The following is an 18601-nucleotide window of genomic DNA, read 5'->3' on the forward strand; positions in this document are numbered from 1 at the left end:
TAAATTAACCAATTCCGAAAACTATAAAAACAAACTAAAATATCCATCAAATAAGAATTTGAAACCAAACTGTCAGAACTGAAAATAATTTAACCGAAACTATTTACAGAGATTCAAATAATGAAAAAGAAACTGTAGCTTTTTACTCCTTTGTACTTGCACTAGGGTTCTAATCCTTTCATTCACGCTTTTTTTGACAATTTTTCACGGTTAGCATACTTTACTTCTATAGCGGCTCGGCTAGTTCTATATCATTTTAAATATGCAGCAATTACTTTTCTCTAATGTTATCATCTCGCCATTTATTTCTCCTTTGCAGCCCACAACCTTTGTAGGGGATGACTCGATTCAATGGCCCACGGGTAAGTAAAGTCGTTTGTTAGGTTTCGTTGACAAAACTGATCAAGGGAACACAATATCCCCATGGGTCACCCATTCTGCAAATCTATCTGAAAACCCGCCTACAATCGAGTTCCTACCATCCTGCAACCAAGTTAATAAAAATAATAATAAGATATTAAACACTAAATATAAATCAACAAATAAAACCACTTGAAGGTCACTGGTCCCAATGGTTAGTACTTAGTAGGGTATTGATGAGGCCTGTGACTTTGGTAAATATATATATATACACACACACACACTAGTTTTTATCCCCCGTATTACGGGGATTGTTTTACATTATTCGTTTATCATATTTATATATTTTTTTTGTATTTTAATTTTAATTATTGTAAGGAAGTTAATAATATGGTTTGATAATACAAGAGTTTTACAAATAAATAAGATGTTATAACCCGGTTTAAAATCTATTCGGGTTTGGTGAGACCCAAGACCCGCTTATTTTTTTACTATAAATTGTTTCTTAATTGTAAATAATATATTTTTTAAAAAAAAATCATATATTAATTTTTAGTAATCCCTATTTTATACGATTTTCATATCATATATTTGGTGAAATTAATTTTTTATTTAATAAGATGTTATAACCCGTTTAAGGACTATATGGGTTTGGTGAGACCCATACCCGTGAATTCGGGTCAAATGCACGAAAAACCTCCATTTACAAATAAAGCAATTTGGTGGCTTGAGAAAATGTAGAGAGCAACCAGAGAGCTTTTAAAGGTTTCGTTTATATATATTATAGATATAAGAATTCGGTGAAAAGAGAACCAACCTTTAAATTAGTACATATCTCGGAATCACCAGCGACAGTGCAAATTTCATTTACAACATTATCAGATGATCGACCGCCCATTGGGGAGCCTACAACTGTTGACCTGCAGCCAGTAAGTGATGACAAAGTTAACATAGGGTTTACAAGTGACAAATTATATATAGATAACTAGGGGTGAACATAACCCAGAACACAACCATGAAAATAATCAGGTTTGTTATACCTAACCTGATTAATAAACGGGTCATGCCCGGGTTGACCCACTCTACCCGTTTAACTAAACAGGTTGACCCGCAAGCCGACCTGCCGACAAGATTGACAACCCTAGATAAAACAGATCATAAATTACCTTTCATATGTTTCGTCTTCACATGAATTTCCAGACGATGAAAGCCAATCAATATCAAGAAAATTTGAGTAGTTAAAGGAATCTTTATTGTAAAACATTCGAGCACTGTCGGTGCACTCTTCAGAAGACATTGAGTTTGTATGCCTGCACAATTTCTCACATATTTTACAACTTTTAACTCACAACTTTAAAATTCATGGTAAAAATTAAGAAAAAAAATATCCGACCTTTGATGAGACGGATCACTTTCGGTTTTTTCATTATTTTTAGCAGTTCCAATAGAAGTTCTATCACAGAGAATGTTGTCATCACAAAGCCTGTTGCCAACCGACAATGACCTTTTAATAAGCCTGCACATACATAAAACTTTCGCTTAGTCAGATTTTGTGTGGAAGAAAGATTTTTTTATTCCTCTTATCACAGTCACTTAAAAATGATAAAAGTATCTTTGAATATCTTTATTTATTTATTAAATAATTTCTTTGATGATAAATATCACAAAACAGTACCTAGCTCTTTCCACCGAAAAGTTAGAACCTTGGCTACCAACATTGTAATGTTGATCTGAATCCAATTCCCACAGTGCAGGTCTCCCAATTTGTGGCTGATAGTGACCCAGGAACCTGTTTATACATTGACCCGGTTCAAGATTATGGAGAATGCCATGAGTAAATAATAATATTATTTCACTTACAAATTAATGGCATCTTGCTTTTCAGCATCCATGTATGCATTACTGTAGTAACGTTGTAGAGTTCTAAGGAACTCCTGTGACTGAGTTGCAGCCTTCCATTGACCTCTTCTCTGACAAAATATCTACATAAAAAAATATAATAAAACATTAAATAACTTAATTACTAATTTATTACGCAGTTTAAAAGTGTAAATTATAATACAAAAAGTGATTACCAAAGCATAGTTGTCAATTCAAGAATTATAAACTGTGAATAAACCATAGATTTGCTTAAACTTTTTCTGATGGGCTAATTGCATATCAAGTTAAATGTCAAAATGATGATGTGGCATGAAGGTAACGTTTGACATGTTGACTTTATGCTAACATGGCACTTGAAAACCATTTATCTTACGTAAATTACCACAAAACAAGAAAACGGAACTTCGATAAAAAAAATTTCTGGTGTAAAATAAGTTGGTTACCCGAAACTAAAATATTACCAAAAAGCTTGCTATAACTTTATGCGATTAGCACTTTGAGTATGAACATTTTATTGATGTCTAAATCAATATTATTATAATGCATTACCTTATTGTGAGCTGCAGAACCACCATATTGCAGTGCTAGAGTGTCACCCATTTTTTCATAAATTCTCATTAAACCATCTGCTAAAGTGGAGTCCAGCTCAATATCAGGGGTATCTATAAAACCGATACTATGCAATTGATGACCAAGCGCAACCCAACCATATGCAAATTGAGCAACATTTGTACGATCCAAACAATCTATACAGTTTGTTCTTAAGACTCCAGTTTGATATTTAGGAGGCTTGAAACTAAAGTTGACAGCGTCTTTGTTTTTAGTCCGGACACTGTGATGGTCACCATTATCATCCCTGTGACATGACTCTAGGCATTAATGACACTTGCAGACTCAGAAAGAAAATTAAAATAAAATCAACTAGGTGGCTGATTGCAGTGTTTATTGAATTAGTAAATTAATGTACTACATAAAGATAGTGTATTTATTTATTTCGATTTTGAATTGCGTCTTTATGTAAAACAGCAAGATTTTTCATTTGTAATATTGAAACTGAGAGCAAACGTTTTAGTTTAAATGAATTTACAACTCCAGAAAGGAGTAACCACTGTAAACAGTCATTTAGAAAAGACGGGAAATGACAATAGATTGTCCTTTATTAATATATGTAAACGTTTTATGAAAGCAATGTAAAAAGATAAGGTGCATTTATCAAGTAAGCTTGCCTCTAAACACAATAAAGTTATCAATTCTTTTTATCATTTGGCAGTGTGTAAAACACGGGAAATGACAATAGATTGTCCTTTATTAGTATATGCCATAGCTAAGATCCAAGTATGCATGTTGATGACTTTGAAACTTCGTAGAATCATCAACAACAATTTTACTCAATGACGGTAAACAACCTTTAATTGTAAAGGTTGAAAAAAAATGTAAAAGTCGAAAGCTTGCCAAAAAATTTCAATTAAATAAAGGGACTAGAAGAAACATCTAAAAACAGTTAAGTTGAAGTCTATTTAAGTTTTCCAGTAGTACAATAACATAACTAATATCTGCATAGTTGAGTTTACATTTGGTTTTACCTCGAACAGTTTAACAGCTCTTGGGACCCTGAACTTGGGATTACTTGACAATAAAAGAAGCCAGTTAGATTCAATGCATAAGTAGCTACTTTCCCCAAAAGTGCCAACACATTTGTAGATTTGCTGAAAAATCAAAGTTTAAAAAAAAGTCAACACCAGATTAATTCCAGAAAACATAGTAGGCGCAGAGTACAACATACTTTCTAGAATGCTTGCTTAAATCCCAATGAAGAAACTTTAAACGCTTTTCCTCGGGCAAATCTTTATTAATCAACTCAATAGCGTGAGCAAATTCCTCACGAAGAAGGGATTCCCGGGGTTTCTTTTCTTTAGTCTGAAAAACCACACAATGATTAGATATTAATAAGAAACACACTGCAGATAACTGAAACATATTTACCTTTATCAGATTCAAAATTATTATAGGATTTCCGTATCTCTTGGTAAGATTCTCAAAGTGAAGTCTGGTGGCCTCATACTTGGGGTCCTTCTTTGACACTACAAGGATAAGCAATGGTTAAACCAAATGAACTAGAAAATTCCAATCAAACAATTGATTATATACTGTCTTACATATTATGTCAGGCTTAACATTTATTTTTGAAGCTTCTTGGGACCAAAACAAGGGTATTGAACCCCTGTTCTGAACAACAGAGCTTATTTGCACAGGACATCCTTCAGGTACATCTTCAAATACAATCTGTTCTGTTTCAACATCATTGGCAACACGGCCCTTCTCATTTACCCCTCGTTTTAAATATCTAAAAAACAGTAGATATTAAACTTTATTAGCAAAAAAAGCATCTTATTTTTGCTTCATAAAATCAACGGTAACAGTCTCATCAATAGTAGTATCAAACCTGGTTCCAGCATAATGGCGAGACCGCCTAGCAATGAGGGTCAAGTTGAAATCTTTTTCACCTATTGAAACTTTGACCTGAATTTTGGTGAGGAAAATTCATATATCATTTACACGATTATACTTGGCTTTAAAAGTATGCTAGCATTATATACTATTTTTAATGAAACAATAAATCCTAAATATACCTGTTTGAAGAAGCCATAAACTAGTTGCACTGTCCAAAGATTATTCCTCAGTTGATTGTGAATCGTGCTAGTTAAAAACTCATTCCAAACAAACATAGTTTCATTTCCTGTCTTGTGGGTGGATAAATTATTTTGAAAACTATGCATAATACGGTACGAGTAGCTGAAATAGAAGTCCTTTGTAAGATCCACCGAGCACAGGAGCTTCTTATATCTAGTCAAAACATCATCTCAAAGTCAACAATTATTATAAACGAATGTGTAGAAAATAAATAAATCAAAAAATGCCAACCTGTAATGTAGAAAATACATTCACATTAAAACCCTAACAACAACAATTCAAATTAACATCACAACAACCATAATGCTAGAGAAGAATCATAAAAGCAAGAACTAAATATGTCACATATATCTGTCATTAACAATCTTATGTATAAGGAATTAAGGATACATATGAATATTGAATAAAAAGTAGTTCTGACTTAACAATACCAAAAGTACATTTTACATTTACATGCAGAATTGACAAAAACCTGTTTTCATTCTTAGAGTAAGCCACACTTGGTTGAACAGTAGAACTGGGAATTGGTAAGACCTCGCTCTTGGTAATTGCATAAATTGCATGACCACATATTACACCAATTTTCCGTCTTTCTGTAATAAGCAGCATATAATAAGGTCCCAAAAGCTTTACGAATCCTAAAATCAGAATAGCATCAATAAAATTGTGAGAATCAACTATTGTAGTAAATGTCCATCCTTTTAAAACATCAAAATAGAGCATACCAACAATCCCATAACAAGTGCAAACTAATCTAAGCCCTCCTGTAGACTTATTTCCATCATGTACACGCTTTAGAAGATCACAATATTCAATTTCAGTGTATGTCGTGGGATCTTCAGTAATGTTTAGCTCAGTAGGTTCCGACCTGTCAATTTTTAACACCCTCCAAACTGATCTATCCTTACTGCTTCCAATCATATAAAAGTTCTGTAATAGATGCAAAAGTTTGTTAGTGGTCAGCAATGTGCCTACCAATCAGTCATCACTTAATAATGTGATTTAGTCTAAACAAAAGATGGAATTATGAAGAAAAATTCTATCACTTTGGAAATAATTATTTTGGCATACAGTGATAAATAATAGGGTATGTGACAAATTCAAGGGAGTGGTTGGGCTATTAGATCAAAATAACATTACTGAACTTAGGACATTTCTGAACTAAAAAATGACCCCGAGCTACATTAGAACTGCAAAGGCGGGGCGTATTACAGGAACCCATCCACTGACTGTTAAAATGTAACTACACTTAACAATTTGGATTGCTATTCAAATTCATTGATACATTGTATAAGCATACATTTCTTACAAGCACCTTACGATCACTCAAGGGATGCCAATATCTCTGTCTGACACAGTTCAAGCAATGAAACCTCAAGTTAGAGGCCAATAAAACCTTAATGACTTAAGGTAGATCGAGGTTTTTCACTACTACCCCATGCACACTTTCACACAAGTATATTTAAGAGAAATAACAGTGCACCAAGTGTCGGGATATAGGCCCCGTCCCCCCTATGGGTTAAGCCGATTAGAAGGAGGAAATGGAAAGGTTTGGCCGACCCTAGCAAGCCTCGAGCCCAAATAATTATTTTACTGATTAAGTTACCAAGATACTAGCCCTAATTATGTTACCTATAATCGATCATTGTACTTGTAAAATATTATCACTCAACAAAATATAAACCCCTCATGTTCTTTGCGCTTATTGTTCTCGGTTATTCGTGTGATCTAAACCTAACACCAAATATACATATAAACCACAATAGTTAATCAACAAACATACTCCTATCGACAAGAGGTCTTAAAAGTACAAAAAATAATAGCAGCAAAAGAATAAAACCTAAAACTAGTTTTAGGCTCAACTGATCTGCATATATCCTTATGTCAACTAATATATATATATATCATATACTCAATTACATGTAACCTAATTCTAACAACTCCATAACACAAACCATAACATCATATAATTCAATCAATACAACTAACAAAAAAGCTGAAAACCGAACAAGAGATAACGTAATCATACAGAGCGAGTTTCGTAGAGTCTGAAGTTCTACAAATAGTCATTGTTAACCTCCCTAATCAATCACATAAACGCTAATCTCACGCGTAATCATAAACTTATTTTACGCTCAATTGATCTGCATACTTCCTAATGTAAACTAATACTAGCTTAATTACACGTAACCTAATTCTAACAAGTCTATAACTCAAACCATAACATCACATAATTCAAGCAATATAGTAATCATACAGCGCGAGTTTCGTAAAGTCTCAATTGATCTGTATACATCCTTATATGATTATATCAACTAGTATATACTCAATTACATGTAACCTAATTTCAACAAACTTATATAATACAAAGCATAACATCATATAATATTATAACTAAAGGAATACACACACACACATATACTAATCATACAGAGCGAGTTTCGTAGAGTCTCGATTGATCTGTATACATCCTTATATCAACTAGTATATACTCAATTACATGTAACCTAATTTCAACAAAATTAATTCAAAGCATAACATCAACGTCATATAATATTAAAATTAAAGCAATATATATAGTAATAATCATACAGAGCGAGTTTCGTAGAGTCTGAATTTCTGCAAATAATCATTTCTAACTTTCGGAACCTCCGTGATCCAATCCAGCTGATCAATCTCTGACGTCATTGTTCCGTCAGAAACCCTAACTTAGCGCGAAATTAGGCGGCAGTAAACCCTAATTTTGGTACTCTGTACATATTAATATTATTCGCTGAACTAAAAGCTGAATTATAATAATAAATAATAACAATAATAATTATACACGGAACAAAAGATTCAACGCTGTGTTGTGAATCAGAACACGAGATAACTATACGGCGACTGTGTGCAGATAATAATAAAATAATAATAATAATAATAATATAATGAAATGAATAAAAAGGTGTGCTGTTATGTTGTTATTATTGTTATGGTTTAACGGCCTAGCCCATGGGTTTTAAGGCTGATTGTTATGCCTTCACGCCCAACAGCCAAACATGCCATTTCATTTTTTTTAACGCTACCAACCCATGCATGCAACCAATATTAAATCTGGTGCCAAAGTGGCAATATGGATGAAAGCGCCAAGGCCTTAACGGATGAAAATGGTTGAGATTTGTGGTCCCAAGGTAAATAAAAGCACATGCAGTTTGACTTTGGCAACGGCTAATTGTTTAAAAGCAAATTAATTAATTAATCACTTAAACTCTCTATATATATATATGCATGCATACGACACATTTCAACCAACAGACGTATATTTTTATTCATTTCCTTTCTCAATTTTTATAAATAATCTCTGTATTTTCAAATATGGAGCCGAACAATGAGTGGAATCTGAGAAACCCGTTATGGGCTAACCTTCCACCAATTGATCCGAATAACCCATATTTTTATAACCAACTACTAAACGAGGGTGTGTATCGACCGATAATCCCCATACCGCAAAGCCCTGATTTTTTCTTCTCGTCTCAAGTACCCGAAACCCAACCAACACCCGAGTCACAACCGTTACCTCAAACAAAACCAACCACCTCTAAACGAAAACACACAAAAAAAAAACACAACCAACCATCGAACCAAAAGAATCTCGTGAAGTAGAGAAGTGGACTTCGACGGAGGAGCTTGCATTGACGCGTGCTTGGGTTGACGCGTCGAAAAATTCCATCAAGGGTAATTACTAATATTTGTTTTACAAGTGCTAGTTTGTTTTATTTTAATTTATTACTAATGTTACGTCTGTTTTTTATCAGGCGATGGTCAAAGTACTAATGTATTTTGGGCGGATATTCGGGCCAAGTTTTTTCAAGCAATGGGTCGGGGTGATTACCGTAATCCCGACGCCATTTCCGGAAAATGGACGGCAATGCGCACCAAACTCACATATTTCAACAACATTTACGACCGACTTGCAAACAATCGAAATAGAAAAGGCGGTACAAATGATTTCGATGTAATGAAAGAGGCCCATAAACAATATAGAGCTGAAAAATCACATTCGCTTACAATGATTGAACCTTGGGAGGTAATTAATAAATCGGCAAAGTGGCATCTTGTTCCCCTGATGAAGGTCAATCGATCGTCCAAACGATCCAAGACCTCCACTTCTACAACTGAACCAACTTCGTCTAAAGCCATTTCGGATGCTCGATCCCATATAAACTTAAACGGATTTGATGCCGACTTTGAGTTTGATGAAGTGGAGGAACTACCTCGACCAACCGGTAGAGACAAAAGCAAGGAGGCGGCGAGATCCCGACGAACCTCCTCATCTACAATGAATCCCGATGTGAAGACACATTTTGAAAGTTTGGACGATAAACTTAAAGAGATCCTCTCGTTTAGAAAACAAACTCACGTGGAAAGAAAACAATGCATGAAGAGAGACAACAACTGCTATTGGCACGGCAAAAGGAACGGGAAAGGGAAAAAGATTTTGCTGTCCTCGCGAAAGACACTTCACATTTACCGACAGAGGACCGACTTATATTGGAGGCAATGAAAGAATCAACTCGCGCGAAATATCAACAAAACTAAACGCTTTTATATTTTTATTTATTAATTTGCATTATTGTTTTTATTTGAAACTTGGTTTGTATTTTTTTTAAGTAATATTTATGTTATATTTTTGTTGCTTTTTAATAAAATCAAGAAAAAATAAATAAATAAATATAAGCACAATGATTAGAAAATAATTGCCTGCTAGTTAAACCATAACGTACCAATTAAAGGATTGGCTAGTTAGAATGTGTTGCTTACATGGCAGTGATATGGCGTTGATATGGCATTTTAACTAGCTAAGTTTGTTAAACCATAACAAATAGCCTAAGCAGGCGATCCGATTATTTATCTCGGGTTATGAAAGTTATGTGCCGAATCTACAAACCGAATCTGCATGATTTGAGGGAGTCGAGCTTGGCTCGCTTCATGATTAAAGCTCGAGCTCAGTTGGTGAGTAGTTTTTCAACATAACTATTATATGTAAATTTAACATATTTACAACATATATATATATATATATATATATTACAGACTTGTTTAGGATCACGAGCCAACTAAAGCTCGATAAGTGAAGCTTGAGCTCGGGCTCGATTATTAAACGAGCTTACTTTTAGGCTCGAGCTCGTTTAAGATCAGATCGATTGAGCTTTTTCAAGAACCGATCTCAAGTAGCTCGCTAGCAACTTGGCTCGCTTACACCCATAATTTGAGGGTGTGGACTCGGGGTCTGTATCAGTCGGCTTGGATCGGTTTTGCTTCAAAATCATAATAACCATAATAAAGTGTAAGCTAATGGATAGCCATACCCAGTTGGTAATGACTGTTTTGGTTAATCAATTTTAAATGTTATGGTTGGTCACTTATTGGTTAGTTAACCCTGAATTTGAGCAGGCCCGGCTATAAGGGAGGGCCGGGTGGTCGACGGACCCCGGCCCGACACCTCGATAGGCCCGGATTTTTTTTTTAAAAAAAAATTATATATATATTTTAATGAAAAACAATATGTATATATAATGTTTAAACTTAATATCACAACCACTAGCTTGGTTTAGTGGCAAAGGGGTATGACTTACAACCAAAGGGTTGTGAGTTCTAGCCTCACTTGAGACATTTTGACTATATTTTTATATAAAACTTTTTTTTACACAACCAAATCATAAGGCCCAAAAAGTTAAGGCTTTTTAAAAAAACTAAACTGTAAACCCAACAAGATATCCCTTTTTTATTAAGGCCTAAAAAAATTTTCGCCTTCGGCCCAGAAACTTTTAACCGTTCTCGGAGCCGGGCCTGAATTTGAGCCTAGCTAAGAATAACTCAACAAATACAACAATGCACTATTTAGGCCAGAAAATTTGGACTTGAGTTACTTATAATTAATAATATTTTTAAAAAATAAATATGATTGGTTTGGTTCGTTTGATTTTAGCGAGTATGGAAACTGACCCATTATTGTCATTAATTCAACCTAGTTTTCAACTATTTTTCAAATTTGAATTCGGTTTTAAACTAGTCATAGTTTTAATTCGAATAAACCGAAAACTGACTCGATGAATTAATACCTTAATTATGTAGATTATATTACCACAACCTATTTTTTTAAGGTTATGAGAAATTCCAAATACCAATTCCTACCGTTTCTGAATCATCAATCCCATAAACATCATTAACATTTTTTTTCCATCATTAACATAAAACATATATTACATTATAAAAAAAAAATTCTTAAAAACATAGGTTAAATTGTTACCCTATAAAACTGTGGGTCCTTTATATCGTGGCCAAGCCTGGTCATACCGTTAAAGTGATGCTAAATAAAATGTTGGAAAAAAATACATATAAAACGTGAAGAGGATATAAAATCCAAGAAGTGAAAGTCATTGTGATAAAAAGCATCCGATCTAACATTATGACCAAATTCGATGGGTGATTCATAAAGAGATTGAGTTATAGATTTATTTAAGATTTAAATTCACTTAATTTTGGCTATTATTTATTTGCTTCATTTATTACGTGTAACCAAGAATCTCTATTTTTTAAGAACGTCTAGGTCCATAAGAATAGATAATTTTTGTAAAGAACATAGTTCTTGAACCTGTAGGTTCGTCTTTAATCTTTTGGTAAGATGAAGTCTATAAATTAATTATTTTATTCTTGAGCCATTTAAGTATTACCGTGGAATCATTATAAGAAAATAGTATATGATAATCATTTTCCCGATGAATATGATGGTTGCATTGCATAGCCTTATGTCATGAAAAGATAAAATAGTATATCTTGTTATCTATAAATACATGACATATGACAATTGCATGAAACGTAACGAATTTATGTTTTTCTGTTTATAGCAAAGTTCTAAGCAAAATAGAAACTTAATTTCCGGTTCTATTGTCAACCAATGTACTTTATACTTGCCTATTTTAGCAACCAATGAGCTTTACAAAGTACAACCAAAAAGCAAATTATTTTATATTTAATGGTGGCGTGACTTTTCCTTATCGATTTAAGTTTATGTAAACATGTTTCTCTTCTAATCTTGTACTCGCATTTGCGAGTCATTTTTCTGAGCTGGTTTGTAATTCTTTCTGCGATGATGTAATTACACGAACCGTGTGATATTTTGCAAACCCTCATAGGGTCAGTGTGTTTACCAAATGCTAAATTTATCTAAAATAACATTTTTAATGCCTGAAACCGAGTTCTCACACAACAAAATGTTTTCAACTTAGAATATGATTCTAGTTAGGATCTATAATCCTTAAACTTGAAATTTGATTATAGGAATGTGACCAATATTGTAACCCTAAACGGGCTTGATTAACGAGACCAAAATCCAAAACCTTGATACATGTAAATACACTTTTAACTACTCTCTAAAACCGAGAAGCATGCTATGTTAAACGCTTTATGAAATTGAATCACATTATGCACACAATACATAAGTAATAAACATTCGAGCTAGTTGTACACGTATGGCAACACTGATTTTGTACGGAAATTGGTGGTCATGAACTAGTAGTGGACACACATGATAGTTTTGGGCAACTTATTTGTGCAATCTAGTGAAAGTACAACATTCATTGTCTAATCATGTGATAAATGATTGATTTAATATGTTTAAGTTGATTTGTTTAATGATAAATATATCGTGTCGGCTAACCGTATATGTATTCACCAGTTTTCACTTTTTGCTGATGTTTTCTTTGTTCGCATCTCTTAGGTGATCGATAAGATGTCATACGTGGCCCTGAAGCTATGGATTTCGAGAATTTGAAGTTTAAGGGAACCCCAGACTTTTATTAAATAATATAATGTTTAGATGTATCGTCCTTTCTAGTTTCTTATTCGACTCCTTTACCCTTCCACCTAGTCTCCTAAAGGCATGGCGCATGTACCATGCGTCTTCTAAGAACATCTAGCAACTCCAACAACTTACTATCAGGAGTTCCTACATTCCAAGAAGAAAGACACAAACTATACCCGATTTCTTCTTCTCTAGCCTCCACCCCTCGTCTCAGGACACAATCTCAAGAAAGCATCTTGACACGCCCCGTCTATGTTAACAACTAATCACATGATAAAGCCATAAGCAAGAAAAAAGTTGCACAACAAAGCAACAATATCTCAAAGCTAGCTATAACCAAAAGAAAAAAAAACGTTGCATGTGTGAAATCACCTATGTCAGATGAACTTTCTTGGCGGGTGTTGCTGGTTGACGCCGCCTTTTGAACATTTGAGAAGAAGCAACCGCACACAAATTGCATACAATCCACCCAAAATCGCCATGGCTATCATAAGCTTTTGGCTATATTTGTCACATGTCTTTGGCTAACATCAGCTCATATTGTTTTGAAATATAATTTTGTAAATTTCTGTTCTTAGTAGTTTCAATTTAGTGATTTTTCAAGATTGATTTTTTGGTTTTTATTAATATTAATCCCATCTATCATTTTTGGTCTTTGTCGATCCGAACTAACGAATTGACTGATAACGATCCAACCTTTTATCATATGTGTTTCCAGCGGTTCGTGACTAACATAATTCTAACACCGTTAGTTGCATGTCGCTGGGAAAACTTATTTTGCTGGAAAACATCAAAGTCAACATTTTTGTCCCAAACATCTTTGTAACCTTATACCGGACCTTTAGGAACCTTTTTCTAGTAAAAGTCCCTAATTATTGAGGTCGCCAGAACCCAAAAAAATCGTCGGAATCAGTTGGTGGTGCTCAAGTGAAGGTGGTGGTGGTGTTCAGGTGGTGTTTTACGGCAAAAAATGTGACTAGCGGTCAAAAACATTTTTCCAACGACCTGCAAGTAACAACGTAAGGATTCTGTTAATCACGAACCATTAGAAACAAATATGTTAAAGATGAAACCAACAACAACGATAAGATAATAATTGAGATTAATAGAAATCTCAAATATTCAACGTATATCCATAAATATATTTATTATTCAACATACACCTTCAATATTCAACATATATCCATAAATATATTTTATTATTTGATTATTTTTTATTGCTCATTCAACATATATCCAAAAACACATCTAGTAATGTTCCATTATTCAATGACACAATGCCCAAACACTTACACACATACATATAAACGCCTTTGGGCATGTTTTGTCTACATAACTACTTACAAGGTTGTTTATTTAACGGCTAAGATGGTTTATCCCACCATCTCTTCATAAGGCATAAATCATAGTTAGTTGACTTTACCACCATCTCTGACTTGAAGCAGACTCCTTTCAAGAAGATGAACAATATCTTTTTTTCCTCTGTGCAAATTTCAAATTCAATCAAAAGTTCATATAAAATCCTAAAAAACATCAAGTGACAATTATGACCCGTTTATCGAGAAACTGATATGGTAAAAAGATTTTGCTTCTGGGTAATTCAGTTCTACTAAAATTATATAACGTGCCATTTTAAAAAAAGGTTCAAATCTGCTAACACCACCGGTTTTCTTATGAGTCATTTAATTTTAGGGTCTATTAAAATTAATAACATGTCAATTTAGATGCACTGACATGTCAATTTAATTCGACTTAAATTATACAACGTGCCAAATTGGTCTTTATATAATTTGCTAGCTTTAATATAGTCCAAATCGATGAACACCACCCGTTTGTTTATGGGTCAATTCAGGTCTTTTAAAGTTATATGACAAGTCAATTCAGTTTTACTGAAATTATATAACGTGTCAATTTACGTTGACTTAAAACAAGTTCATTTGGGATTAATTATAAAACTTGTTAACTTAAAAACTAACGTCGAAATCGACAAATACCAAGTGTCACATGTAAAAAGATTAAACTTGAAAAAAAAAGTTTACCTTTGATGACACGAAAATCTTGTGACGCCCGGATGAAGGCGAGGCCCTTCATCGTATCCTTCACAAGTAATCTCTCCTTGATCATCCAAATAACAAACTATGCCTCTAGATTGATCTTCGAAAACATGTTCAAGAACAAGGCATGATTTGTATAATTTGTAGTTGGATGGAATAATAAGATGAAAAAACATACTTTTTGTATCTTGATGGATGATCCGACCCGAATGAGAGATGAAGATGTGTTATGGGAGTCTTGTTTGGCAAGCATTAACATCCTTTTTGATATTGTTGTTGATGATGTTTTCTTGATGGGATTAAGGTTAGGATGAAGTAGGAATAAGGGTGATGAAATGATACTTGTAGACATAATTTGATGTTGTTATGAAAGTTTTGAAATATAGATAGTGTTGGGCTTCTGCTATATATTAGAAAATTATAATATAAATAGTCTTCAAATCCATTTGTAGTGTTTTGCCATCATTAGAGTAGGTTTCTAGGATTGGAGGATTCATAGTTGTTAATTAACATAGTGATACGATCCGAGTGCTCCTTCCTCACCAAGTCACCCACGTAGGCCATAATTCATGCATGTCCTCAATCATGTTCTCATGCAACATATTATCTAGTGTTTTGTTTATTTAGTTTGCATTAAGTATTTAAGTTATAATTCGGTTTATAGGTAATGGTTCGACTTAATAGGATTGTGGGTGGTTTCTTTTGTTTTGGTTTGTTGCCTATAAAAGGCATTTGAATTATGCTATTAAGAAGAAGAAAATTATGAAGACAAATGTCTAATTCTTTATCTTATTTCTTTGGAGTCTAACCTGCACAAATGGTCATATCTTGGGAGACCGCCGATCTCGAATCCGGTTACTATCACATAGGTTTTATATTAAGCATCTTTATTTGAGGGTGGGGTGGGGTGAGGGTTGAGAGACTGGTGACTGGTGACTGATTCATATACAATTATTTTATACATCAGTAGCTTTAGAACTCGTGTGATGCACGAGAAGCGTAAAAAATATATAATTAAACTATAGAAATTAAATGACTAAATTAAAAAATAAAAAAAAACCTATATTTATCACTATAAATAGTTAAATAAGTTCAAATTATATTTTCTAATGTAATATTCATACGAATACGTGATGCGTTCTAACACAATTTCTTCATAATCACAAAAAAGAAGCACCTAGTGATTTTATAAGTTGTAATTATATTTTTAATGAAATAGCGAATTCTAACAAAAGATGAAAAGATATTTCATTATAAATGACATAAAAAGATAATATCGATATATAAAATTAGCATGACTAAAACACCGCTTTTGTATACATATTTAAAAGAGGTGGATGAGAACATCATGGATCCATGGAGATTGAATACAGGCCTGGCCCATAGAGCAGGCAGAGAGGGCAACAGCCCAAGGCCCACCCTCTTTTAGGGCCCATAATTATTTTTATGCATTTATTATATAATATATAAATAAACAATTCCATGCTAGAAGATGTACATTGGTGTAGTTGATAAGACCATTTGCTATAAACAGGTTGGTCATGTTCGATTCTTGCTGACAGTTTTTTTCTATTTTTCTATTTTTTTTCTAAATTTTATTTGTTTTTCATTTGTGTTTATTCTTGATTGCTAGTTTACTAGTATGCCCATGTGTCTTATGTTTCTTTATTTTTTATATTTAAAGAACAAAATAACTTTTGATATAAAATAAAAAAAAGTTAAAAGAGACTCACGAATTGTTTAAGTATTTAAATTTGACCATTCTTCTCTGTTAATTATTATCATAATTATCATTGTAATATTGAATTTTTATATACAAGTTATTGATTTATTTTAATTTTCAAGGCCTATTTTTTCATTTCCCCCAAGCCCTCGAATTTTTGAGGATTCTCGGAGACGGCCCTGGTTGAATGAATACGTAAGAATACAATTGCTATTCATTCATAATTTCCTTTTGTTTTTATCTTCTTATACGTATAAATATCGTTCATTAAATTTTACTACATTCATCTCCTACACTGAAAAATATTAAAATTTATTTTTTTAAGCTAGACTACTAAAATTCGAAAAAAATTCACACAAAATTACTTGGTGGTGCATAACATCTTTTGAATTAACTCGATTCAAGTTACGAATTTAAAGCCTTTTCTTCTAATTCGGTTTTGTTCAACACTTCAACTTAGCATGAATCGAATCATTATTTCGACTACTAGTCTTGTTTGAATTTGACTACCTTCAAAAGATCCCAATATAAAAAGGACAAAATTACAAATTTTGTCGTTTAAACATATACAATTTATGAATCAGGTAATTTAAAAAGTTTATTTGCAGGTTGTATTCTTTACATGACATGTTTGTTTGAATTTCGTTCTTTTGACTAACAGACATGCAAAACCCCCGTTAAATCTTGCATTTGAGGCCATTTAAGTATTTTACGCATACTATTTAAGTATTTATAATTAAAAAAATTAAATATATCATTAGAAAAAAAACTAAATAAATTATGTTAAATAAAACCCCCGTTAAGTCTTGACATGTTGATTTAACTGAGTTTTTGGATGACAATATTTAGTGTAAAGGACAAAAAACGAATGTCTTTTATCATATAAAGGACACCGTCCGCAAATAAATTATAAATGACCTGACTCATAAAACACATATATTTAAAGGACAAAATTTATAATATTGTTAATAAAAACTTAAATACGAGATTGGAATAATCAAAGCAACCATAGAACTAATTCGTTATGCATAAGTGGATGAATATAAGGATTCTCTTTTATTTTTGTATGGGCATAATTAATAACAGTAGGTAGTACAAGAGAAATAAGTTGAATTATTGGATGGGAATAGTATTAATTAATTAAGAATAATGGGTGGGGTAGGGTGGCTTAACTTCATAATGTTAATGTTGATGTTGATGTTGATGTTGATGTTGATGTTGATGTTGATTTTCAATTTAAAATTTTAAACAATAGTTTTAAATATTATAAAATTAATCTAGTGGCTATAAATTAATAATCGTTTAATAATATCCACTTGCGGATCAATTGCAATGTGGTAATTAGTTTAGCTTGTGTTAAGACAAAAAAGTCAAAAAAGAAAAAGTCATTGTTTTTTACTCTTCATCTTGATGTAACATAAAATCATAAGCTATACATATATTTAATAAACTAGTTTTAAAGCACGTGTAAAACACGATATAATCTAAATAATTAAGTTACAAATAAAGTAATACAAAATGCATATAAAAAAATGTATTACATTTATACTTGTATCATTACACATAAATTGATTTTATTTATATCACCAAATGATTTTTTTTCAAAAAAAATGAACTTAATAGAAAACAATAATGCACGTGCAAAAACATACCCAAGAACACTCCATATATTAAAAAGTTATTCTCAGTATCATATATGTATAATTGAAAGAAATTTGGTTATTAACCAATTTTAAAGAATACTTTTCATATAATAATAGTTTTGAGATACACCATTAATTTTTTTTAATAAGTTTGAGTGGCTTCTCGACTTTGCCAATTGACAAAAAATAACAGGTTAACCCATCAATTTTGTGAATGTTTTACTTCAATTGAGCATAATTTTGTACTACATGCTTCACATAAAACATTCTTATTACTATTCAAGGAAAAGTCAATGTTGGCATAAATGTTTCTAATTTGATAAAAGTTAGAAGCGTTGATAGGCCTGGAGATGGCACGTCGGAAGTATTTGTCATTTTTTCTTAAACTTAAATAGTCATGGAAAAT

General features: G+C 32.6%; 1 protein-coding gene across 1 annotated transcript; it reads right to left on the reverse strand.

Moving 5' to 3' along the window:
- Nucleotides 1-7853, reverse strand: LOC143538558 (phosphoinositide phosphatase SAC2-like). Its single transcript, XM_077032091.1, has 16 exons — nt 7525-7853; nt 5658-5862; nt 5405-5570; nt 4872-5085; nt 4685-4761; nt 4398-4585; nt 4225-4322; nt 4025-4158; nt 3825-3947; nt 2791-3097; nt 2221-2342; nt 2036-2149; nt 1754-1876; nt 1527-1670; nt 1178-1280; nt 1-483 (listed from the first exon to the last, which is right to left on the reverse strand). The coding sequence occupies exons 1-16, from the start codon at nt 7618-7620 to the stop codon at nt 403-405; spliced, it is 2295 nt and encodes a 764-aa protein (XP_076888206.1). The 5' UTR covers nt 7621-7853; the 3' UTR covers nt 1-402.
- Between the last annotated feature and the right edge of the window lie 10748 nt (nt 7854-18601).

Source organism: Bidens hawaiensis, unplaced genomic scaffold, assembly GCF_021521415.1.
Source record: "Bidens hawaiensis isolate Kalapana, Puna unplaced genomic scaffold, B.hawaiensis_p1.1 tig00000780_1, whole genome shotgun sequence".
NCBI classification, from domain to species: domain Eukaryota; kingdom Viridiplantae; phylum Streptophyta; class Magnoliopsida; order Asterales; family Asteraceae; genus Bidens; species Bidens hawaiensis.

Coding starts and splice junctions, on each gene's coding strand:
- LOC143538558 (XM_077032091.1), bottom strand. CDS start 7,620: ATGACGTCAGAGATTGATCAGCTGGATTGGATCACGGAGGTTCCGAAA. Junction 4,159..4,224: donor TAATTTTGAATCTGATAAAG/GTAAATATGTTT, acceptor GTGGTTTTTCAG/ACTAAAGAAAAGAAACCCCG. Junction 1,877..2,035: donor TTTTCGGTGGAAAGAGCTAG/GTACTGTTTTGT, acceptor ATGTATGTGCAG/GCTTATTAAAAGGTCATTGT.